General features: G+C 40.0%; 3 protein-coding genes across 3 annotated transcripts; all 3 read left to right on the top strand.

Annotated features, from left to right (window-relative positions):
• The first annotated feature begins 369 nt into the window (after nt 1–369).
• Nucleotides 370–5,701, top strand: LOC116246755 (protein-L-isoaspartate O-methyltransferase-like). The gene is made up of 4 exons (XM_031618614.2): nt 370–672; nt 3,165–3,432; nt 4,481–4,645; nt 5,226–5,701. The coding sequence occupies exons 1-4, from the start codon at nt 457–459 to the stop codon at nt 5,474–5,476; spliced, it is 900 nt and encodes a 299-aa protein (XP_031474474.1). The 5' UTR covers nt 370–456; the 3' UTR covers nt 5,477–5,701.
• Nucleotides 5,702–8,387: 2,686 nt separating this feature from the next.
• Nucleotides 8,388–13,942, top strand: LOC116249351 (protein SIEVE ELEMENT OCCLUSION B-like). Its single transcript, XM_031622604.2, has 7 exons — nt 8,388–8,660; nt 9,799–9,909; nt 10,391–10,842; nt 11,422–11,531; nt 11,644–11,783; nt 12,194–12,682; nt 12,928–13,942. Exons 1-7 carry the CDS (start codon nt 8,478–8,480, stop codon nt 13,681–13,683), a joined length of 2,241 nt encoding a protein of 746 aa, XP_031478464.1. The 5' UTR covers nt 8,388–8,477; the 3' UTR covers nt 13,684–13,942.
• A 2,073-nt stretch (nt 13,943–16,015) lies between these two features.
• On the top strand, nt 16,016–20,721 carry LOC116247161 (protein SIEVE ELEMENT OCCLUSION B-like). The gene is made up of 7 exons (XM_031619158.2): nt 16,016–16,259; nt 16,695–16,781; nt 17,327–17,766; nt 18,154–18,260; nt 18,345–18,490; nt 18,771–19,256; nt 19,762–20,721. The coding sequence occupies exons 1-7, from the start codon at nt 16,056–16,058 to the stop codon at nt 20,371–20,373; spliced, it is 2,082 nt and encodes a 693-aa protein (XP_031475018.1). The 5' UTR covers nt 16,016–16,055; the 3' UTR covers nt 20,374–20,721.
• The last annotated feature ends 4,744 nt before the right edge of the window (nt 20,722–25,465 follow it).

The raw sequence follows: 25,465 nt of genomic DNA, 5'->3' as shown, positions 1-25,465 counted from the left end.
TTTAATATTATCATTGGAGAAGCAGTGTTTTGAGAATTTGTGCCGAACTGGATGCAGTTCAAAAATTAGGCACCTCTGTGTTATTGGACAGTTTGTTGTGCGCACATTTGTAACTTTTCTACTTTATATTTTCGAAAAACAATTCTCTTTGTAATATTTAACTTAAAATGACAATATAATGATAACAATATAGAAATCGCCTTCCGCCGTATCGAGCCTAAACCAATACAATACGTATCACTGTTCAATCTCCAACATCGTTAATAAAATTAATATGGAACATCGTTAGCCTGAATTTTTTTTCGAAAGCCTGAATTTTTTTTCGAAAGCCTGAAATTTTTTTGTTGAGAGTTTCAACAGTCTTAAGCCTGACAAGACTTATCTCCTTTTTTTGGCGAGAGAGAGAGAGAGGGAGAGAGAGAGGCTGCAGGCAAGAGTGGGATTGTTGTCGGTGCGATGCCAGCACCACTTAGATGCGGCACCGTGGTACGAGTTCCTCTTCCACGTGTGAGCGGCCACTTTCTCTTCCCTCCTTTTCTGCCACTACCCCGGCCCCCTTCAAGATCACCGCCATCGTCCCTAGCGCTTTTCCCTCGGTTGTGTTGTTGCAGGATAGCGGGCTTCCAATCGGGATTGGTAGCTGCTGCCCTCCGCCTCTCGCCAAAAATGGAGGTACGGTTCTTCTTCTTCACCGTTCCTTTCCAAGGGAGAATTTACTTATTGGTGTCTAACACATTAAAAACACGTAACGCCTTTCGTTGGATGCTTAATTAATGGTGGAACCAGAAGGCAATGGCTTGTAATTGACTATTGATAGACAGGAAGCATGTGCCAGCGGCCATCTGCATCATTGGTGCAGTTTTTAGATTTAAAGAACATAACTATCTTCACCTTGATTACATCATATACCCAAGTTGATTATCCATTCAGAATGAAGTGGTATTGCAGATTTTCTTTATAATCGACATTTTTGTGACGCAATTGATGTCTGTTTTTCAGTTCATCACGGACTTGCTTTGCCTTCTCCATTAGGCCTTCCCATCTATGCATTTTGTAGAGAATTTCATGACCAATGTAAAAAGAAGATTAGTAATACTATCTGGAGGTGGTTTTCAGCATTTCAGTTGCTTTGCGTGATAGTCTGAAGCTGCTTTGGCCGTTGCATCAACGATTATATCATACACCAGACAAGTACAGTTTGCCCTAGGGGATATGGTGCTGTGTGCCGGTACAACGTTTTTAAGTGAAAATTGTGACTACAGTGCCAAATTATCTGGTTGCTTCGTAAAATCCTTATATGTAAGTTACAGATATGAGGGGATTATGTCTTGTCATATTATATCCGCTAGGAACAAGAAGTCATTGGTTTCCACTTAGGAGGAAATGTCTACTCAGAACCAAGTGTATGGTGTTCAGTTTGTCGTCTGGCAATAAGTTTACTTAGCCCATCTATTTTCACAGTGAAGTTTGCATGTCCTTAAAATTTATCCTGTTCAATGGACGCAGTTGTCAAGTGAAATTCATAGTGGTTAGGAGATCAAATGTCTCTCTGCTTCACCATATTGAAAAGCATTACCATTAAATGAAATCCATGGTGCTTTGGCCACCGAAGTTCCCATTGCTACCTTAACTATCTGTTTCACTTGCTTACAAAAGCATTCCCACTTAAAGAATTGGGCATCGTTCATGGTTCATACTTCATACTACCACCCCTATTTAACACCAGTGGTCATTGAGCTGTCACGTCACATCCCCATTGCTTGGTTCTTTAGGCTTGTTAATAACAGGAAAAAATCTATTACTATACCAAATTAAAAAAGTTGAATTATGACCATTGTTACCAAGCATAAAATTGTAACTGCTTGCTTACAGTTGTGGAATTGGTTGCTTGAATGTGAGAATTTAAAGCGGGAATGCATTATGTTGTCTATAATTAAATATACATTCACATAGATAGTGTATTGGTCTCATTATTTGTTGAGGTTCCAAATTTACCGGTATGCTACCATGTTTAGGTTGGTAAAATCTTGTTGTTTTAAGCATGCTAATCTTGAGTTGGACATTGAAAGCTAAATGTCTTCTCAGCTAGGAATTCTATATGAAGCTTTAGGCCTGGGTACATGGTTAGCAAACTCAGCGAGTTGACTCGAAAATCGCCCAATCAACTTGGATCTCCAAGTAACTAAACCATGAATCAAGTACTGATCCCAATGCAATAGAATCCTAGAGGCCTTGCTTCAAGATCAGCTGAATCAGCTTACAATTATGGATTACCCTATTCTGGATTATTTCATTCAACATAAATTTGACTATTAGTCTATTACCTGTTGTTGCTAAAAATAAATGGAAGTTGCTTATTAGAAGTAAAAATTGATTAACCATGTCATTTATTAGTTATTATTTTTAGTTGTAGTTATGAACTTAATTTATTAGATTGTATTTACTTTGTAATTATTTATTATTTATAGGTTTGTTCAACTTTTTCATCATTTTGTAGTAAAAGTACAATGTAGAAATTTTACAACCTGAGCTGGACGAGTTGCCAAGTCAACTCGCTGGCCTGTGATCCAGTAATCATGTGATCTATGTCTGATTAATGGGATCGGTAATTATGTTGGGTTGTTTTCTTATACAGCCATAATAGTTAGTTATGCCGCTGAATTTTGGTGTGTCTGGTACTTGCTCTTGATGTAGTTGGGGTGCAGTGGCTGAAGAAGTATGCTGTTTTTTCCTATCAACAATTGTCCTACTGGAAATAACTAATGTGACCAAAGCATTTCATTCCTTCTTGCTTCATGTATGTGTGAATTCACATGTAAGTTTCCTTCTATTGGATGCGGGCACAAATAAAGTCTTTTGAGGGTGGTGTTTCATCAGGTAAAAAGTGACACTAGTGTCTTAGAGACGAAAACAGGCTAATGAAAATTTTTATTTATGACGTTCCAGTTGGTTATATTCTTGTATGTGCATGGCTATCTTTACTGCAGCATTTTGTCCTTACACAAATTTACAACACAGGCTCTGCTTTGTGGTCTTTTAGATGGATGGCTCTCTTTTATCATTTGAGCCCATTTTTCTTGAACATAAAGCTGTGCCTGATTTTATGTGATGTGAGCGTTGAGTATGAAAACAAAGTTCAAATTCACTTTATCTTTCTTTGGCAGCTACATGCTGGTGGTGATTTTGAAAAGAACAAGCAAATGGTGCGAAAATTGCAGCTTTATGGGGTGGCCAAATCGAAGAGAGTGACAGAAGTAATGGAGACTGTTGATAGGGGATGGTTTGTGCCTCCTGGAAATGATCCTTATCTTGACAGTCCAATGCCAATTGGTTATAATGCAACTATTTCTGCTCCTCATATGCATGCTACGTGTCTTGAATTGTTGCAGCAGCATTTGCAGCCGGGGATGCATGCCTTAGATGTTGGTTCAGGTATTTTAAAAGTGTTCTTTCTATTTCTCTGTCCCATGGTTGTCCCCTTCTTCATCATGCATGTTGTTTGATAGCTGCTTTACATCCGACTTTGTTTTATGCAACTCTATTGTTGGAATAAGTGTCATAAGAAAGTCCTCTGGCTTCCTATCGTTCAAGTTACATTCACTTAATATCCCATGCGTGGAGTTTTTTCAACAGAATAATCCTCGTGAAATTGATGTTGTTCATGCAAACAGTCTTAAAAAGTTGTCACCTTTGAAGTTTTAAGCTCCTTAGACTCGTGGACTGACTGTAGCTATGGCATTTTCATTTGCGTTTTTTGACCTGCAGACATTATTGTCTGAAATATAGTTACCGGGGGATCACTCCTTCAAAATTTGGTTTGATCGTATTGCCTGGCTCTGCTTAGCTTTACAATACCTCCTTGAGTCCTGCTGATTATGCTAATGCAACATTTTCGGCATCTGATTGTTGACTTCAGCTTCACGTATTGCTTGCCTTGTCTGTTTTCTGCTGGTTGGTTTGGTTTTCTTCTTCTATGTTTAACCTGAGCATACTGCAATGTCTGTATGATTTATCGTGTATTTTCAAGACAAGAACATGTATAGAAATCAGTGAAAAGTTATTCATAAAGATTAAAAGAATTGAGATTTTCTAGGAAAATGAATAAAGCAAATGAGTTTAGTTTTATGCCAGGCACTAAGGAACATTATGTACAAAAGCCAGGGCCAACTCCACTGGATTTCCTCCGGTGGTTGTTGATATACTGAAGTCGGTCCTCTATTTATGATATCTCTCTAGTAAGATTGGTTGCTTTGGATCAACCAACTGGAATTGGTGAGGCAACTGTCTTGAACGTTACACCACATAGATCTGACTTGCACAAGAAATCTCTTCCCTCTGACTACAATTCATATTCAATTTGACCAGTAGCCAGTGATACCATCGGTTGGTCAGTCAAGTGTGCACCTGCACCGTTCTTTCTAGAGATATACTTTTTCCTATTTGGGCTTTTGCCACGGATTCTTATGAAACATGTTCGCAGGGACTGGTTATCTAACTGCATGCTTTGCGTTAATGGTGGGATCTGGAGGTCGTGCTGTAGGTGTCGAGCATATTCCTGAACTGGTGGCTATCTCCATTGAGAACATTAAGAGAAGCGCTGCTGCACCATTACTTGAGCAAGGTGTTCTCTCGGTGCATGTTGGAGGTATCTTCTTTTGAATAATCTCAAGTAGAATACATTGCATTCAAGTGACCGCATGTTAGCCAGGTAAACAAGCCTGGCTGCTTATTTTTAGGTTGGCAAAAGATGCAACCAGTCATGAGTCTGAGCCAGGCTTGAAATGTTTACCTGAGGTTTGTGTTGGTCAAGATTGTCAAAGTCAAGCCGCAGTTCTATGTGTGGGTCAAGTCGTTTAATATTTGTTGGGGGACACACCATCTTCTTTCTCTTTGAAAGGCTTCTACTTTTGGTCAGAAGGCTCAATGGGCTTTGCTCTTATTGTTAACATAATAGGCTTTAGCTTGGCTGTTTGCCTGAGTTTGTTGACGTGCATGTCGACCTGTACAATACAAGTTACGAAGAAGTCATTATGCTGTCTTTTTATTTTGGCTCGGTTTTCAGCTTGGGCGATGAAGTGCTTTGCTTGAGCTCGAGTTGTTCTTCCGTATTCGATGCACATGCTCGAGCAAAGTGCTGTTACAATTAGCTTCAAGCTTGTTGACGACCCTCCCCATTTGAAATGACTGCATTCTGAATTCTTTATTCATATCTGTCTATGTTTTAGATGGTCGAGAAGGATCACCGCATTCTGCTCCTTATGATGCCATCCATGTGGGAGCATCTGCACCGGAAATCCCAGCTCCCCTTGTTGCGCAGTTGAAGCCTGGTGGCAGAATGGTGATCCCTGTGGGAGATCTCTTCCAGCAGTTGAAGGTTGTGGACAAGAGGCTTGATGGTTCTCTTAGCGTCCGAACTGAAACGTCCGTAAGTTACGTCCCGTTGACCAGTCGGGCAGCACAGTTGCAGGATTCTTGATGCAGAATGTTGTAACGTGAAAGTGTTCCTCTTGCAGTCTGGAAAAGGAGAAACTTTGTCTGTGTTTTTCCTTTTTCTTTTGTAAATACTGTGTAGGTTTTAATTGTATGTATAGGTTAAATAATCTCAGCTAAAACTAAGGTGCATGTGGCAGAACTTAGTAAACTGTCTGTCCCTCTTGTACAGTGGCTCAGAAAATCCATAAATCTCATATACTGTTGAATAGACGCTTGAGGTTGGGTTGGGAGTTGGCCTTATGAGATGTCTTCATTTCCATAGAATCTGGAGTCTGTTTTTGGGATATCAAGTTTTAATATGTATATAGTATGCGGGAAAGAGGGGTTCTACCATGTTTTGAACTGGGCTTTGGGTTCTAACACGAGGCGTCTAAGACCTGTGAATTTCTGTATGTACATATGCATACAGGAATTGGTTCAGGTCAGATAACTTAGGATTACGAAGGAGCCAAACTGCTTAATATACATGGTAAGATTTTTTGTATAATCTAACCTTGTTATCTTATTGTTTATTGAATAGGAAAGTGTCGATGTCAAAAGAATAATGATTTCTATACTACCAGTCGTTTACAGTAAGTCATTCAGAGCTTTCTATAAATTTAAATCTGATTTGGGTCAGCATGTTTTTTCAATAAACGAGTAGTGGTCACTCTTAATTGAATATCTTAAGTTGATGGTTTTGCTCCCCATGTAGATTATGCAGGATATACCAGTCTACACCCCCACCCTCTCTCTCTCTCTGTCTTTCTCACACACACACACACACACTTATGGTATCTCTGTCCATCTGTGCACCATGGTGAGATAAGTACTTCTTAATTAGGCTATGATCTTATTAAGGGTTCGCCGTGTCGCACTTTGGTCTAATTAAAAAACAGAGGACACTAAAGCGGGTTTGGCTCTTCAACATATGGAGGATCCTCTAAATGGTGAGGAATGATGCTATATTTATTTAGAGGGGTTGCCTTGAAGAAGCTCCTCCCACTTTGGTATCGTGTGGGGTTGCCTTGATCTGGCCAAGCTGCAACAGTTCCTTTGTAGTTCCCACCAATATTCTCGTTTCTTTTTCGCTTCACTCTATGCTGCTATGTTGCCCTGCCTCTGCCATCAATTCTTTTTCCAACTTTTCCGTAAGACTTTGCAATGTTCTCTCTCTCTCTCTCTAGATTTCAGTTATTGACTACAGTACCCTATAACTTTTAATAAATCTAACTTTATACGGGAACTCAAATTACCAAAACATGTGACTACTAAAAATGACCATGGGTTTTTTGTTGCCAAGTTCCTTGAAATTTGTAAGCTGATATTTAATTTTCAGCCTCTTATAAAAGAAATTTTATGCTGTCGGTTCACGAGTCTGTTTTGAATAATATGATTTCAAATGCATTGAATCGACCTGCATGATTAAATTTACCAAAAAGGTTCCCAATCGATCAATGACATGATCAAATTCATAATATGTGCACCGTGCATATTGGACTAACTAGGAATTCATCAGGGTGTGAATTCATGATTTCGGATCCCACATCATAGGATTCCAAATCTTTAATGTTCAACAAAGATCTGGGATTTATCTGCATTATGGGCTTAAAGCCCATTTTGAAATATATCTCAAGTAAGAACCTCCTACGTCCTGATTTAATTGAGATCTACTGGTTTAAAGCATAATCATGATCTTAAACTCATGACTCTGAAATCTCTTAACTTTGAGGAATATGAATTAATTTAGGTAGGCCCTTTTTAGATCAGATGGCCGACCCAATCAAAGATTGCCTCCTCAATGACAGATAAAGAGAAAGCCATGGTCCCAAAAACACGGAATGGCAGATATTCCCCCGTAAATCAGCACTCATTCCTTTCCCTTTTACTTTGCCATAAACTGCTGTAGAAGTTTCAGATATTCGGGTTCCACATTCAAGCTTAAACTGAACGGCGCCCTTGGGTCTCTGATTTGCACGTACACATCTTTACAGACCAGCATGTTGGGGGAACCTTTTTTTTTTTTTTTTTCTTTTTCCTCCCCTGCCGAGTAACTTGATCAGAGTAAAAAGTGTCTCCAGAAAAATTATATCTCGCTATAAACAAGGCTGATCTTTTTTTAATAGAGCATTAGATATACACCTAACAAATTTTTAATTAGCGTTCGGCAATGGCCTAGGTTTTGTGAGGCTGCTTGCAGATTGATAAAAGTCACACATGTAAATTCAAAATTTTAAATTGAAGTTTATGAAGCATATCCCCGGCCAAGCCCCCACCTAGCAAAAAAGAAAGAATGGGATTTAGCGGATATGAGAATTCAATCTCAAAATACAAAATATTGGGTGACAAAATACAAAATATTGGGTGGCAAGTAGTTGCCAAAGGTCCAAAAGTGAGAAGAGAGAGAGAAAAGGAAGAGAGAGAGATTAGCTCTATATCAACCGACCCCCAACCAGCTGTCAAATTATTCCTTGCATCCGATGGATTGAATTGTCCTACAAAGTCAGTACTTCAAAGAATGATTTAGCAAATCACGTTTATCCTTTTTCTTTTGCGACATCTCGTCAGCCGGTGATCACGATCCACGGCTACCCGGGTCCATGAGTTCAGGAATATCAGAATCATGGAGAGGCACAACACTATCAGTGCAAATCTGACGGATGAGACCAATGGATCGTGATGATGAAAAAAGTTGCGAGACGGAGACCAACGTCACAGAGTTTAGATCTTATCTTCTCCATACAAAAAGCTAAAGAACAGAAAAAGAAAAGAATGAGAAAGAAAATAAAAGAAAAGGTGGTGTGGCTCGCTTATAAAGCATCCGGGGGCGTCAAAAGCAAGAGAGAAATAGCCTTGGCAGGAAGCAAGGAAGTTGATTCACTCTTTTCTTCCTGTTATAAAAGCGTCTTATCATGCATGGCTTCACTCAAGGCAAGACCAAACATCTCGTCACTTGCGAGTGTGTGTTTTCTCAGAAATTTTTCAATTCGTGCGGAGTTACGAGAATGGCACCGGTGAAGATGCCTTCTTTGGTCAAGTACAACCAGCCGCTCTTTGCAGCTTCTGATGACGGTACAGTGATGAAGAACATACAGGAGACTCACAAGCCAGACGGCAGGATGTTCGATGTCAAGCCTGTCATGATTGTCGTTGAACAGATCTTTCGCCAGGCTGCTCCTGCTATGCTGGTAAGACATCTCAATTTGGCATTGATAGTGCACTACTAATAGCAGTTGTTGCTGAAAATGTAAAGTTTATTCTTCACTACTATTTATCAGGTCTATGCATATTTGATGAGACAGTGGATGCAGTTCAAATAATCTTTGAATTCTTAGACAAATTATACATAAGATCTCATGCCCAAAAGATACTTTTGCTCCTTGTGCATTGAAAACTTGTTGTATGAAAATGTGGCCGAGTTGCAGGAAAAGATTGATCAGGTGGTAGACGCGTGGAAAATTAACACTTATTCCAAGCTTAGCTGATTATCAAATATCCAAGCGCTTGTTGGTTTTGTTGTTTCTGAAGACGGGATGGTTGATATTTTATCAATATTCATTGGCAAGATTCATGCTAAAAGGAAAAAAGAGAAACAGAGAGAGAGAGAGAGAATCCTCATGCTACGTACGTTACAATTGTAACGTAGGGGAATCCAGAGGGAACATACAATAGCTAAACATCCATCATTGACATGATTAGTTGGCACAATTTATTAAGAATATTGATAGAAGAAACCATGTTATTATGAATGTGCAGCACGTTTTCAGTTCATCTGGTTCAGATGAATTGAGAATGGCACCAAATCCAAGGAACATTACTTCCTGAAGCTAGTGACGCCTTCTACCGAGAGAAGAGAAACTGCAAATTTTACATGACCAACGAGTTCTTTGAGTGAGCAAGGTGGGGCGCAAACACCTGGCCTGGCTAACCAAGAAAAAAATGAACCATGATGGTGCTTTAACTTAGACGGGTCACTGGCCGAGTGATGTGATCTGATCTGCTCCCTGTGAGAGAGGTGGGATGCAACGTTAACATTCATAAAAGTAACCGCAGAATTTCTTGTTCATGCATGTCTTCCATACATAGCCTCTACGTGGACGAAGCTGGAAACCTGAGCACTTCTCACTCGACCGAACGCTCTCTGATCGAACTCTGGAAATCTAGTTGCTTGGAAGAACGAGTTGTTTAAGTACATTTTCCAGCCTAATGACATCTGTTCAAGATTAGTAACTATTAAATTCTTCACCTGCTGCTTGCTGCTTATTCATGTTGTTCCCTTGTCACTTAACCATAACACAGAAAGCATTACCGTTGCCATATCTGCAGACTACTACTTCCCAAGCTCCGGCTGTTGCAGAAAGCAAGGCTCATGATGATTCGATGAACCTTGATGCTCTAGGTGGCCTGTCTTACACCATACACAAGATTGGTTGCGAGGTATGGTTCTACTAAACAATGACTTGTGTCTGCGCATCTTTACAGTTCTGGTCTTGTTTTTTGTCTCTTCTCAGGGTCAGAATTTTACTGTTGAAAATCATACCGAAGTTTTTTATCATATAATTAATCGTAGTCTTTTTCATCTTGGAAACATTGATGAAGATCAATTTAAAGTTTAGGCAAGAGCTGTTTGATTCAGAGTTAAGAAGATCTTCTACTTGATTCTTTCTCCCAACTAACATTTTAACTAAGAAGAGCAGCCCCCATCTTGAAGCTCACAAAGTACTACAACATGTAATGTACATAGATTTCAAACCGCCTATTTAGAGGGTTTGGACCTAAGACCTTTAATTTGAAGAAGTCAGCAGTTCAGCACCCAACATGCTTTCGAACATCCCCTAACATAACACGGTATGGTTTAATTTCTCTCAAAATTGCCAGTATAGGATGATACCACTAGTGATTTTTTGCATGTCTGAAGATAACATGCAAGTGCTCTGGAGGCTCCGACTCACATGCGACGACGATGGCACTGCTCAGCGGGACACTGAGCCTCTATTCTTGGGAGGGAAAGGCGGTACTGGTTCTGGCTGCCTTTGCCATGAGCTATGGAGAGTTCTGGCTCACTGGCCAGCTTTATGCAGTCAATCCCCTGGCCAAGTCTGTAGCACTCCTCAAGCAGATGCCTGAACTGCTAGAACATGTTGACGCGCTCAAGCCAAAGTTTGATGCCTTAAACAACTTGATCAAGGAAATGCTGGAGCTCACAAGGTGCATAATTGAGTTTAGTAACCTGCCCGTAGACTATATCTCCATGGAAGCCCCAGCAATGGTCACAGCTCTGTCTCATATCCCAACTGCGGTCTATTGGATCATCAAGAGTGCGGTGACATCGTCGGCTCAGATCATTGGTCTGATTAGCATGAGCCATGAGTAAGTATCTATACATGTTTTTCAGTTACCAGCTGATAGACCACGAATGAATGCATGTCTTGTGTCTCCATCACCATCAACAATATATTCGTACATTAATCCAATCTAATGTGCAAAAGGCAATATTCTTTTGCATTTCTAAGCATGAAAGAGAAAATTATTGCTTCAATGCATCTAAAAAAAACACTTTATGGTTGGTTCAAGTTCAACTACTGGTCCAAAACGTAGTAATTGCACCAACTGCACAAGAAGAAAAACTTGATTTATTGAAGTTCATCCGTTTCATCGTTTAAGTTTTCAACTTAAAATTACCATTTTGATCTATCAAATCGACACATTTTTAAAGTACCATACTAGTAAACTCTGCAGGACTTCATCATGATATTTACTTTTAAATCTTCTAGACCCCGGGAAAAGAAACTACTCGTGATCAGTTTTCCCTTTAAAGGTGTTTCATCTTATAATTAATTCTAAAACTTCAATAAATTATTAACAACTTAATCTTAAAAAGATAAAAAGACAAATTTGGGATCAGAACGTTGCTTTTTTTTTTTAGCTTCTTGCACTCTCACCATGCAGGTATCTTGTTTCAACATCTGAGGCTTGGGAGCTTTCGAGCTTAGCTCACAAGGTGAACAACATCCATGGCCACCTAAAAAAGCAATTGGAGATATGCCTGCAGACCATAGGTATACATGCATGGAAAAGTAATACATTATAGGAGTACTGTCATGTTTCAATAATTGTTGTCAGCATAGATTCCCTTTCTACCACTTATCTGATCAGGAATGGTTTGTTCAGATGAGAAGAAGTCAATAGAAGCTTACAGAATACTTGAGCAACTCATCCAAACAACACATGTGGACAATGTGAAGATTAAGAGGGCATTTTTCCCTTCCAAAGATGACTACCCCTTCATCCGGGGTTCAGTTGACAAGAAGGTCTGTAGTTTGTCTTCTGTACTGCGCATCAGCGTTATTATTATCTATAAGGACATTCTACACAAAATGCTCGCATGCTTAAGCAAAAGTAAATTTGTTAAAAACCTTCAAAGCTTGCATTTTGAGCCACACTCTTTTCTCATTCTTCTAGACATGTACGGGAAGCTTCTTTCAGGAAATCAGAAAGAAAAAGTTGATGGGCATTTTTGTGGAAATTTCCTTTTATTTCATGATCTATGCATTTCTTGAATATGGGTACACACTTCTTATTTTGAGTATACTACAGGAAGAAAGTGTGAACAATTTGAGCAGTCTCAATGTAACTAGCACTTAAGCTAAAGGATCAACCATTATCCATAGCAGAAGCAAGCTAACGCCAGTGTTTATGTTCAATGCCCCACCTTTTCCAGGTACATGTGGAGTCATTGCGCCGGAAGATTGTGCTGCTACTGTTCTCAGACTTGCAAATCACAGAGGAGGAGCACCTAACTTTTCTCAGTGCTCTCTATCAATCCCATAATAGCCACGGCCAGGAGAACATCTTTGAGGTAATTTGGGTGCCAATCGTGGATCCGATCAACGACCTCAATCGCGGAAAGCAGGAGGCCATACTGAAGGTGGCAGGTGAAATGCCATGGCTGACAGCCTATCCACCGCCACACCCGAACTCCGCCTTTGTGAAGTACGCGCGCAAGGAGTGGAGATTCAACAAGAAGGCCATCTTGGTAGCTTTGGATGGGCAGGGGAAAGTTACCAATCCAAATGCCTTATACATGATCAACATATGGGGTGGCCTTGCCTACCCTTTTTCAACCGAAAGAGAGGAAGCACTTTGGAGAGCAGAGACCTGGAGGCTCCATTTTGTCGTCGACGACATTGATCTTGTCCTGTCCTCCTGGGTACGAGTCCAATCTCACACCTTAATTTTGTGTTTGCAAACAGATTAAAGTGGTCGGTTCGTAAAAATTGGGATTTTCAGATTCATCAGAACCAATTATGAATCGGCCAAAAAAATTCAAAATTGTTTTAAGAAAATTAAAAGTATAAAGGTGATTTCTAAAACATTCAAACATTTCAAAGGTGGCAGATTCAAGATAAGTCATGGGAGACCTAGTTGTAAAACAGTGATGTTTTATGATTACAGATATTGGAGAAGAGGTACATATGCCTATATGGGGGAGAGGACATCGATTGGATCAAGTCGTTCACGAGCAAGATGAAGGAGATCATGAAGGCGGCAGGTGTGAGCATAGAGATGGTGTACGTGGGGAAGGCTCACCCAAGGGCTCCCACTAAGAAGATCATCGACACAGTGTTGAGGGAGAGAATCAGCGCCTCGTGGCCCTTCGAGTCCATTAGCTTCTTCTGGACACGCCTCGACAGCATGCTGCACTCTCGGATGCAGATTCAGAAGGGGACAGAGGCAGACAGGATCCAGCAGGAGGTGATCACCCTCCTCACCTACGGCAACAGCGCCCGTGGCTGGGCGCTCCTTGCCAGGGGCGACCTCGAGATGTTCGTGAACGAGGGTCGTGCCCTCATCCACGTCCTCGACAACTATATCTCTTGGAAGGACAAGATCCCGGAAAAAGGCTTTAACGGCGCATTCCAGGCCGGCCACGACCTCCACAGGACCGCCGACCACTGCGTCAGGCTCGTGCTCCCCAGCAGCAGCCCTGTCCATCAAGTCACCTGCCCCGAGTGCAGAAAGCACATGGAGAGGTACCTCCTCTTCCAGTGCTGCGATGCCCAGCTCGTTCCAGACCCTGCCGCCGCTGCGACTGCTAACGTTGCTACCGCAGCTGCTGGTGCAGCTACTGCTACTGCTGGTGCAGCTACTGCTACTGCTGCTGCAGCTTCTGCCCTTCAAAGTGGCATACCGACAAGATTGATAGAGTAGCCACTGGCTGAGTCGTATGAGTCCTACTGAAGTTTCCGACTGAAGTAAGGATCATAGAATTCGTAATAAAAGCTGTTTTGTTCTTTGGTGTTTGGTCATGCGATTTTAATTTGTTTTACTTGGGCATATATACACATATGCCCTGAGTTGTTTGCTGTGTTAATCATATAAGCCGTGGTGAGGCTTTTTGTAATTGGTCTTTGATTTGCTGTTTGATTGTAATCCCTGTTGCAGTCATAAATGATCTAAATTATGGATATTAGTGCTAGTCTCACTTAACGTGTGAATTGGATCAACATTTTTTATTGGTCAAGATAGCATTTTTATGTGGTGCCTAGGGGCAGTCGCACAATGTTTTTTGTTACTACGACAAACTAATGCAAGAGCCGTTGCTACCAAGATTGAGCTGGAGCCAAACTAATTGAGCTAAGGATTTCAATTGTCGACCACGGCTCGAGCTTGACTCGGTTCATGTTCAAGCCTCCAAAGAGATTTTGCCAACTTAGAAAATATTTGCCATTTTTGAGAAACAAATGGATGCCTTTGGAAATGAACTTTTTGCCAATGCAATCAGGGATGAAGCCACATTTTTGCCAACTTGAGTGCTCATGCGTGAACTTTATTTCATTTGTAATTGCTCCATCGAAGACACCTGAACATACAAAAACCTTCCTTCAACGTTGCGATCCACTCCTTTGAAGCTTTGTAGGAATGGTCATGAGTCTATGAGACTTCCCTTTCTTACGGTCTTTACATACAAAATTATAACGGTTTTCACTGCCAAATATTCTGAAGCTAATCCTTACAAAACTTTCATAATGATGTCACCTTCTGCAATAGATTTAGTTCCTGATCCCTGCAAGTTGATGAGCCAAATATTTGGGTCTTTGGCTACATTCATCTATGGTTTAATTTCTCTTTCTTGAGCATGAAACTAACATTTTAATTTCATTACACGAGAACGGGAATGTGCTGCAGCATAGGACTGTTTTAGTGCTTGAAAAATCTCATAAGAAGACTTAGTCCTACAATCTGGCTATGCATGGTTCCAGTAAGAAGCACAAAAACCAGTTAACCAAGAGTTGATCTCCCTTACACCGTTCATTCTAATCCGGTTTTCAACTGTATCGAGCTTTCTTGTGATTAGGACCCATAGGCATAACCCCTCAACGAGGCCAATAAGATCATAACTTATGAGAGTGGACTAAATTGTGACTCCCATAACATGTAGTTTTCAGCTTTAAGTTTGATAGAAAGAAAGTGTTGAAGACTATTTGGAGATTGAAGCTAGTATTCGAAGCATGCAACCCCGTTTTAGATGATATAAGATGACAATATTGAGGAGTCTCTCATGATGCCTTTGGTTGATCTTTAATGTCTGTCTCCTACAATCAATGCTCTGATGTCATATAAGAAATGATTCAGCAAGAAGAAAACACACAAAACACTGGATTTACAAGGTTTGGCAGTATTGTCTATATCCTCGAAGGGGAGAGATTAGGCTGTATTGTTATGTGATACCACTATTATATCCAGCGTGTATGGCAAATTTTAGATTTATCCTTTTACAATCACCATGAATGCAGTTCACCACGTTTAGAGCGATTCTATGATGGTTGGTGGGGTTTGATTTGTTGTTTTTTTCACTGAACAAGTCAAGTAGACTTTCCTTCTTTTGATAATGTTTATTCTCTCCAATGGTCATGTCTTTCCTCCCTTGCATTGCCGTCTAATAATGTAATAGTGGCTTTCCCTTTGCTTGACATTTTTTCTCTTTCTTCTCTCATTCTAACTGGTTAATCTCTCTTTTCTCTAACTCTTAAACACAAGACTAACATGGTTCAGTCTATATAAACCTCCTACTAAAAATAAAATGACCACAGCTTTTGCTGCTTTCATCGATCTATTATCATATGGTTTTACACAATCATATCGCCTGTTTTGGAGGTACATGGATAGAGTCCAGCTCCATGTTTCAAGCATCTGGATTGTCATGAAATGTATCGGCAGTTGGATCTTTCTTTTTCATTATCTTCCAACAATTTTCTTAACATTTGTAGTAGTTTGCTTCTTTGGTGCTCCACATGATGGGCTTGCATGTGAAGGCTCATCGCTAGATGCTCTGCCATTTCATAAGTCTCAAATACCTGCCTTCACCATACAAAAAGATACACAAAAGAATAGGTGCATGGTGTGGCCCACAATAAAGCAACTGTGGTTGCCATGAAGAAGGAAGAAATGGCCTTGGGAGAAAGCAAGGAAGTTGATTCACTACTTTCCTCTCATTATAAAAGCGTCTTACCATGCAAGGCCTCACTCCAGGCATAACAACATATCTTTTAACTTGCGATTGTCTTTATAGGGCTTATTCAATGCATGCCAGTGAGAAAATGGCAGAGCCACGGACGCTGCTTTCTTTCAACTCTAACAATCCATTCGTAGCAAGTTCTAATGATGATACAGTGATGAAGAATGTACAAGACACTCACAAGCCAGACGGTCGAACGTTCGATGTCAAGCCTGTCATCGGTGTCACTACGCAACTTTTTACTGACGTTGCTTCTCGTTTGCAGCCGGTAACATATCCCAACTTGACATTGGTAGTGTACTAATAATAGTTATCATTGCGGCATTGCCGTTAGTGATATTCGCAACTTATTCTTCGATATTACTATGCACATGTATGAATGTGGTACATGTTCTTATCTTAATTCGCATGTAATTGAAACCATAATATTATGAATGTGGTACATGTTATTATCTCATCTGGTTTTGTTGATTTGTGAACTGATATCAATTCCCCTTCATGAAGCTAGTGGCGCTTCCTAATGGGTAAATTAAGAGGAATTGGAGTCATGCTGATTGTATTGTTGTTCTCTTAACATTCATTTCATTGTTGGATGTGAACTACATTATTATTTATTAACCTCTCATCATGCTGCTTGTATTGATGTTCCTTTGTCACTTCATTAGCCATAATACATTTAACATTACAGCTGGTATATGTGCAGTCTATTCCGGTTATTGATGAAGTTGATACAATGAACCTCGATGCGTTAGGTGGACTGTCTTACATCACCCAGAAGATTGGTTGTGAGGTATGATGATAGTAAACCATGACTTATGTTCTTTTAGAGTTTGTTTTCATGCTTATCGGGTAGAGTTGCAGAGACTTCCATAAACAGAGTCAAAGGTGTTGAAAATTATACCGAAACTTTTGATCATATATTTTGAAAGTCCAGTTTTTTTTTTCACAACATTGATGAAGAGAGATTACTTTAACTATAGTAGCACAAATACTACAACATCAAAAATAATGTATGTAGGTTTTAGCTGCCTGCCCTAGAGGGCATGGATGGAAGACCTTTATGCAGAAGAAGAGGTCAGTGGGTTTCTCTCCGCTTTTCAGGGCCATCTGAAAACTGTAATTACTTTGTAATAATTACTTTATGTATTTACTTCAAAAGTTGGAGCAGGTTCAGGATAGGTTTTAACATAGTGTTCTATGACTGAATAGATTCATGAAATAATAACAAATTGTTCTGATTATGAAACACCAATGGATAGGATCGGCTAGGTATGGTGTTCTACTTCTCTCCAAATTTTCAATACATGTTCTGAAATCATTGTTGCATATTTGAAGATAACATACAAGTGCTCGGGAGGTGCCGACCAACACGCAACAACAATGGCATTGCTTGGTGACATTCTGAGTTGCTATCCTTGGGAAGGAAAGGTGGTACTGGTCCTCGCTGCCTATGCCATCATCTATGGAGAGTTCTGGCTCACTGAAATGTTGTATTCATCCGATCGGCTAGCCAAATCTGTTGCACGACTCAAGCAGCTACAACATGTTGATGTGGTCAAGCCACAATTTGACAAATTAAACAACTTGATCAAGGAAATGTTGGAGCTCACGTGGTGCATAACTAAGTTTAGAGACCTGCCCATCGACTACATCCCCCGAGATAGCCCAGCAATGGCCACAGCTCAGTCTCATGTCATAATTGCGGTCTATTGGGTCATCATGAGTGTGGTAACATCAGTAGGTCAGATTATTGCAATGGTTGGCAAGAGCAGTAAGTAAGTATATATCTATATATGTTCTTTTGTGACAAGAAATTTATATAAGTTCTTTTGTGACAAGAAAGACAAAGCATGAGTAAGTGCATGCATGTCTTGCATCTCCGTCAGTACCCCCACCACTGAGACCATAGTATTCAACAAAACATGATAAGGCAGCATTCTTTTGCATGATTAGAGGAAAAAATATGATTGATCGAAATTCGCCCTATAAATCATTATTTTTTTCAGTTTAACGAAAGAACTTTACAATTATGTTATTCACCATAATATTCTAAATATTGAAGCATATACTCTACTCTAAAAGGTGTATTAAAACTTTCAATATCAACTCATATTAGAATGTGGTTGCCTTGTTCTATGCTAATTCTCACCCCACACATGTAGGTTCTCAACTACATCTGGGACTTGGGAGCTTCCTAGCTTGGCTAACAAGATGAACAACATCCATAATCATCTACAAAAGCAATTTGATAAACTCTTTAAGTTTGCAGGTATGTTCTAGGTCTGATGTTGGAACAATTTTCGTCACCACGGATACCATTTCTATCACTTACCCTTGAAGAATGCTTTGTCAGAGGAGAAGAGGCTGGCAGAATCCTTTGGAGAAATCGAGCAACTTTTCCAAACAGTCCACGTAGACAACATGAAGGTCATGAGGACATTTTTTCCAGAAGAACTACCCTTCCATCACAACGAGTCCATACCTCGTTATGGTAACTCTGTATGTTTTGCCTTCTCTAGCTACAAGGCATTAGTGTTGTGGTTATAAGGAATAGTATATTTTAGACAAAATCGATGCATGCCTAAGCAAAAGTAAATTTGTTAAAGCCTATCAATGTTTGCATGTTAAGCCACAGACTTTTCATGCACCTACAACTTTATGAGAAGCAAGTTTCAGAAATGGTATATATACATACATACATGCACGCACACACACACACACGTATAGAGACATCATGCATGCTTTTAATTTGGTTCTATATCCCACTTAATTTTTTCAGCGAAATGTGGAGATGTTGCGGGGGAAAATCGTGCTTTTATTGTTCTCAGACCTGGAAATCACGGATGAGGATATAACTTGTCTCACCAAAGCCTATAAAACAGAACAACCTGATCAAGAGAAAGGCAAGGCAGCACGGTACGAAATAGTGTGGGTTCCAATTTGGGACACGACCATAAAAGAGAACAAGGACTTGAGTAGTGCCAAGGCATCAAAAATGCCATGGCTGACAGTGGTCCGACCGCCGCCTCCTCAGTCTGCATTCGTGAAGTACGTACGCAAGGTGTGGAGATTCAAGAAGAAGGCCATCTTGGTAGCTTTGGATGGGCAAGGGGAGGTCATCAATCAAAATGCACTGTACATGATGTACATATGGGGAAACGCTGCGTACCCTTTTGGAAGAACGAGAGAGGAAGAACTGTGGAGAGAGCAAAAGTGGACTTGGGATTTTTTGGCCGGGGGATTGGATCTTCCGCTGTCTCCATTGGTATGAGCCACTATAGCTAGGGATGCACAACAAGCGAGTCGAACTCTAGCTCGGCTAGCTCAAATTCGGCTTGAGTCATACATTGCTCGGCTCGAGCTCAGCTTGGTAAACCCAGTCCAAGCTTGAGCTCCATGGTTTAAGCTGGCTTTGCTTGATTCATACATTTTTATAAAATGAAAGTGAAAAGTACTAAAAACAGTATTAAAATTCATAAAAAATTACTGACATACTTTTAAAGTTTCAGAAACAAGGAAGACACGAGTTGAGTTGAGTTTAAACAACTCGAGATCGTGTAACTCGAAGTAGAATCAATTACAACTCCAGTTTTAACTCAAGCTCAAAATAAGTGGAGCTCGAGTAGAGCTTACACGAGCGAGTAATTCGAGTTGGAGTTCGAGTCGTTGTATAGCACTGCACTCTGATTTTCAATTCAATCAAATTAAGCCCCTTAGGCACAAAAGATGTGAAATTCAATTAACTTGAGTGAATTCTCGACTGATTACAGGAGGATGAGAAGCACGTCTGCCTGTTTGGGGGATTGGACATGGGGTGGATCGAGGAGTTCACAAAAAAGTTGGAGGAGGTCATGCGGGTGGCGGAGACGAATATACAGATGCTATACTTGGGGGTGCCTCAGCCGAGCACTCCCACCGGCACCCAGCAGATAATCGACACACTGTCGAAGGAGCGCATCGGCGAGTCCAAAGTCGACATCGGGCTGATCGGCTTCTTCTGGACGCGCCTGGAGTGCATGCTGCACTCCCTGATGCAGATCCGGAAGAAGTCGGCTGTGCAGGATAAGGTGACCCTTCTCCTCACCCGTGGCAGCAGCGGCCGGGGCTGGGCACTTTTGCTCAAGGGCAATGGAAAGTGGTTCCAGGGCGACGGCAGCGCCCTCCTCTCCCAACTCGCCGACTTCAAATCTTGGAAGAACGAAATCCCCACGAAGGGCTTCATTGACGCGATCGACGCCAGCTACGAACGTTACTTCAAACAGCAGTGCCTCAACCTCCTGCTCCCTGGCAGCAGCCCCATCCGCCAGGTCACCTGCCCTTGCTGCACAAAGAACATGGAGACCCTCCTCCTCTTCCGGTGCTGCAATGATCGCCATTTCTGAATAACCGGCACCTGTTGACGCCACTACTGCTGCTCCTGCCCTTGCCGATGCTGCTACTGCTGCTGACGATCTTGCTACTGACCCTGCCAGCGCTTCCAACATTGTTAACACTGCTACTGCCGGTGCGGCTGTCGCTGCTGCTACTCCTGCAGAAGTAGCCGCTAGCTGAAGTTTTATGCTAAATAAGGATTGGAAACGTTACATGAATTTCATTCGTTTTCTCTTTAATTTGTTGCTCCTCCATTTGCAGCGTGATTGATCAAATTATGAATAGTGTTGCTTTCCTTAAGGTGTAAAATGGACACACATATATATATATAATATAATATAATGCGTTGCTGAAGATCACGTTTTCAGATGCTTGGATCTTTGCAATGCTCGACGTCTGATCATGAAATCAAATACAAACCACCAATTCGAAGCAAACCATCAAAACAAATGCTGCTCCAAATGTTGAGTTAAACTCGAAAATCAAGAGCAAAATCATATAAAGGAAGAAAATTTTCTCTTTCTCGAGAAAGGGTAGAGAAAAAGAACCAAGGATTTTTGCGAACGACAAAGTATCCATGCAGAAACAAAAAATGCTTCCCAATAAAGGAAAAATGCCCCTGGAATTGGATTTAACAGAGCACTTCCAGAAAAATGTTGAAGGTTCAAAATATCCAAGTCCATGAGTATCGCTAGCTAAGACCATTTTTGCTCATTAGAAGGAAGCTAGTTGATAAAAATCCTTTTTCTTCATTGCCTCTTCCTCCTTCGAATTCTTAATTTCAAACTATTTTCTTGCATTGTTAAGACAAAAGAATAATTTGGATTACCCACAGGTTTGTCGTGAGGTCACAGCCTGATTATATGCAATCATTTTTGCCAGATCTCATATGCAAGACATAGCTATCAATGGGTTGGATTCAAACAAGATACACTTGTTACTTATCCCGTTTCTTGGGCTTTCATACGTTTGGATTCAAATTCGCATTTGAATACGAAGGGGAAAAAAATTGTATCGTATCCAAATTTTTAAATCCGAATATGATCCATTTTCTATTTTTAGTTTAACATATGAATCTAAATCCAATTTCTGAACCAAATTCGAACCACATTATAGACATTGGTCGTTACCCTGGCCAAGTTAGACAATTTGGCGGAGGAACACGAGATCATTTTTCGTGTCATACTGCTATTATTGGGGGTTGTTCTCCCATTCTATAATCAGAGGTCATTTATAGGTGAATCTTTCAATAATATAACTAACAGCAGCATTCTTGATCATTTTAATCACATAACACTTGGTCCTTTGAAAGGGATCATAATATACAACCTATTCTGGGAGGGATATCAATATTTCAGATTGTAAGATATCAATATTTCAGATTGTAAACTTTTAAGAGATACCAACTTGCAAATACATAAAGATTAATGGTATTAATATGTAAATAAGCAATTTGTGTGGGTCTATGTTAGTTGTGTGTAATTGAAGATGAAGTAGTGATATGAAATAGGCTAACTTGGCCAGTATGATTTATATATGGAAAATGGTTTTATCTTCCATTGAGTGAGAGTTTTACAACCCAACGCCAGGAAAAAGACGAAATGCCTTCAGCCTCTACACCTTGCTTAGCGCACAACAAATATGCACCAAAAGAAAGTTGGGACATTCTGTCATGTACTGAAAAGAAATGTATACTTCGATAAATTTTCCTTGCTCACTTCTCTTCTTTTTGGGCTTATAGGAGGGTTTTACTTGCCGCATACCAAGGGCATCCTAGTAATCTCACACCATCATGCACAAAAAATTGTGCAAATTGTATGCTCACCCTTATGGTACAAAAGCACAAAAAAATTGTGCAAATTGTACCAGCTGCCCCTTGTGGCTTCAACAGTCTCATATTGAAATTGTCCAACTTTTTCTTTTTTTTTATTTTCAAGTGGTGTTTGATTTGTTTGATTGTCTCGGGCCTAAAATCTTCGAGCTTTGAAAACTGTGGATTTAATATTAAACTCTTCTTCCTCTAATCCAGTCGCTCGACGCAAAAAAGTAAAAAAAAAAAAAAAATCTTAAGTGTGGATCTTAGGTCTAGCCTAAAATCTTTAATTTGATGAACTATAGATTTTGTGGATATTTTGCTACGTCGACAATTGCATGTCACATCAAATCCACATAGATCCATGCATTTCTCTTTTCTTCTTTCTTTTTTCTTTAATTTTGTTTTCATAACTATCCTTTCTCTCTAAGAACGAATCGGTCTTAAAGAGGAAAAATATCAGACTTGGAGAATGAGAAGTACATATATATCAAGAAACATTTTGCTTGCTTTTGTCATTATATGAAACGGTTGAGTTATGGAGACCGTGTGGGATGAATCATCTCTACAAATTCCACCGTAGGTCGATCTTACAGAAGAATGGCAATCAGAATCAGTTTCTTGTCCAAATCTGCATGCCTTCAACATCGGGGCCAGATTAATCAATGCAAACCAGTAATTGCATCCTTCGCTCTTCCCCGAAAATGTTGTTTATCTGAAGTTCAAGAACAGTATTCACTACAAGGTAGCATTTGATAACCCCTGATCTTAGATCCGGAGTCCATTTTAGATAACCCGATATTACATCCGAGGTTCTAAAATCCGAACTAATTTCTCTCCCTAAAGATCTAGAAAGAAAAAAGAGAAGAAGATGATCATACTGAAGGCGACAAACTGAGTGTGGCTTTTATATGTTCAATTGCTCCTCAAAAGAATAGTGTGAAGCATTTCTATTTGGCTTTGCTTTCATGCCCAATTTCTAATTCTTTGTTATGTTCCTTTGGGTGCAGTTTGGCAACATGAACCAACTGTTACTGTCTCACAAATCTGTCTCAAAAGATAGTATAAATTCACGAAATACTGTAACACGCTGTTCTATGGACCTACCCTTTTTCTGAGGCAGATTCATGGAACAGTTTCATCAATGTGTTACTAATGCCAAATATGGCGTTAGGGACCGTTTGACAACAATAACAAGATGTTATTTTTAATGAATCTGCCCTATAAACTGGGGCAAATTACAATGTTTCATGAACCACCACAAGTTTTAGGAGATATTGATAGTAGTCACTTGTTACTTTTGCCAAACAAGCCTGACAAAACTCTGTTCATATCTGCTTAGGCTTGGATGGTCAGCAGGGATTGCTCCTTATGATGTCTTCTATGTGGACCATTTGGATTAAGAATCTCCTCTCCCCTTTTTGTGCAGTTGAAGTCTGGTTGGAGAATAATGATTCCTGTGGGGCATCTCTTCCAGCAGTTGAAGATGGTGGACAAGAGTTTTATATGGTTCTCTTATCATCCAAACTGAAACGTCTGTCAGTTATGTCAAGTTGACCAGTTGGGCAACATAGTTGCAGGGTTCCTGATGTAGAAAGTTGTAGTGTAAAACCTCTGCATTTCATGGAAAGGAGAAACTTTGTCTTTGTGTTTCCTTTCTGCATAAATGTTGTGTAGGATTTACTTGTGTGTATAATTCAGTGAGAATTTGTGAAGGTTGTTGGGAGATCTTTGAATTGCCAATGGCCATCGCTGTTGGGAATTAAGATGCTAATGGCTTTTTCCTCGATAGATGATGCATTACATTGTAATATGGAAAGAAATTAGGCGATCAATTTCAGTACCTGCACGCACTGACGTAACATCTTTTGGCCTGGTTTTCCTTGACACTTCCTTCTAATGCAAATCAATATGCAAAGAGTTACTGACATGTATTGAAGAGCCAATATATTGTGACATTTTCAATGTGCCTACAAAGTTAAGATAGTTAGTGACTTAGTTCTCAACGTCTTATCAAATTCAATTTGTATGTCGAATTTTCATGAATTTTGTTTTGAATAATATAATTTTAAATGTAGCAATCAATCCTTATGATTAAACTTGTCAAAAATATATCAAAAAGATGAAACATGCTAAACGGTGTCCTAAACACTAACTAAACGAAATTCACATATATGTGGAGTGCATACTAGACTATGAAAAATTTGGTGCCGGTGTGTTTGATTACTGTGGATCTTAGATTTTAAAAAGTTAGATCCTTAATTTCTAACAATGAAATTCTATGTTAGAAAAATGCGTTGATTACACTATGATATAACCCATGCATCTTGAGATCTATGAATCTCAAGTCAGAACCCCTGCCTTCGGATTTGAGATCATCTATAAATTTGAAACACAATGGTGATTTTATATCCGTAAGTTGGAACTATGTATGAACTTAAAGTGGGTCGTTTGTTACATCAGACCATGGATCTAAGATCCATAGTAATATGCCCCTCCATTGTGGGCCTACGTAAAGGGAAGGCCTTGGTCCGGCCTGACAGGAACATTGTCGACTGATATATTTCCCTTGCAAATCAGCCTTACTCCTTTCCACTTTGTCATGGATTGCTTTAGAAGTTTCAAGTAATCTGGTACGGCAAAGAAACTTAACCCTGAAGGCATCTTTCAAGGCCAGCATGCTGGCGGGCTTTTTTTTTCCTTCTTTCTTTTGTCGAATACATTTCAAACTTACATAATGTTTTCAAAAACATTATGTAAAGATTGAAATTCGAATGTGAAAGGTTTGTTAATCATTAGTGCCATATTGAATTTGGTTGCATTAACCAGAGGACCTGCATGTCAGGAGCTTATCAATAAGGTTTAAGGAGGATACAAGAATTCTGGAGCTTGGTGCATACACACACACACACACACATGTGTGTAAGGTAACATACTATAAAAAAAAAAAAGGATTAATCCGGGGTTGCAGCCTTGAGAAAATTTTTTCCTTTCTTCTTCTGCCTTCATGGTCCACCGGAAAAGTGCCATTGGACTTGCCAACCAGCTGTCATAGATCGAATTGCCTCACAACACAAGGCATATATTAGAAATTTAGAATCCCGGCAAAGCACTAGAGGGCCATCTCAAGGGCATAAAAAAAAGTGATGTTGCCACAAAAGAAAGGGTGGTGCTGTTGGTCGCCACAAAAGCATCAGGGAGTGTGATGAACAAGAGAGACAAAGCCTTGCGAGAAGCAAGGAAGTTGATTCACTATTTCCTTCCATTATAAAAGCTTCTTACCATGCATG

The sequence above is a fragment of the Nymphaea colorata genome, chromosome 2, assembly GCF_008831285.2.
Source record: "Nymphaea colorata isolate Beijing-Zhang1983 chromosome 2, ASM883128v2, whole genome shotgun sequence".
In the NCBI taxonomy this organism is placed as follows: domain Eukaryota; kingdom Viridiplantae; phylum Streptophyta; class Magnoliopsida; order Nymphaeales; family Nymphaeaceae; genus Nymphaea; species Nymphaea colorata.
The sequence above is the reverse complement of the archived record's forward strand: the minus strand, read 5'-3'. Positions and strand labels throughout refer to the sequence as shown.

What these genes read in the sequence shown, in the direction of transcription:
- LOC116246755 (XM_031618614.2), top strand. Translation starts at nt 457, where the DNA reads ATGCCAGCACCACTTAGATGCGGCACCGTGGTACGAGTTCCTCTTCCA. An exon ending in GCCTCTCGCCAAAAATGGAG is followed by an intron (nt 673 to 3,164) that starts GTACGGTTCTTC and finishes TTTCTTTGGCAG; the next exon opens with CTACATGCTGGTGGTGATTT. An exon ending in TCTCTCGGTGCATGTTGGAG is followed by an intron (nt 4,646 to 5,225) that starts GTATCTTCTTTT and finishes TCTATGTTTTAG; the next exon opens with ATGGTCGAGAAGGATCACCG.
- LOC116249351 (XM_031622604.2), top strand. Translation starts at nt 8,478, where the DNA reads ATGGCACCGGTGAAGATGCCTTCTTTGGTCAAGTACAACCAGCCGCTC. An exon ending in TACACAAGATTGGTTGCGAG is followed by an intron (nt 9,910 to 10,390) that starts GTATGGTTCTAC and finishes GCATGTCTGAAG; the next exon opens with ATAACATGCAAGTGCTCTGG. An exon ending in GATATGCCTGCAGACCATAG is followed by an intron (nt 11,532 to 11,643) that starts GTATACATGCAT and finishes TGGTTTGTTCAG; the next exon opens with ATGAGAAGAAGTCAATAGAA.
- LOC116247161 (XM_031619158.2), top strand. Translation starts at nt 16,056, where the DNA reads ATGCATGCCAGTGAGAAAATGGCAGAGCCACGGACGCTGCTTTCTTTC. An exon ending in TAAACTCTTTAAGTTTGCAG is followed by an intron (nt 18,261 to 18,344) that starts GTATGTTCTAGG and finishes ATGCTTTGTCAG; the next exon opens with AGGAGAAGAGGCTGGCAGAA. An exon ending in ATCTTCCGCTGTCTCCATTG is followed by an intron (nt 19,257 to 19,761) that starts GTATGAGCCACT and finishes GACTGATTACAG; the next exon opens with GAGGATGAGAAGCACGTCTG.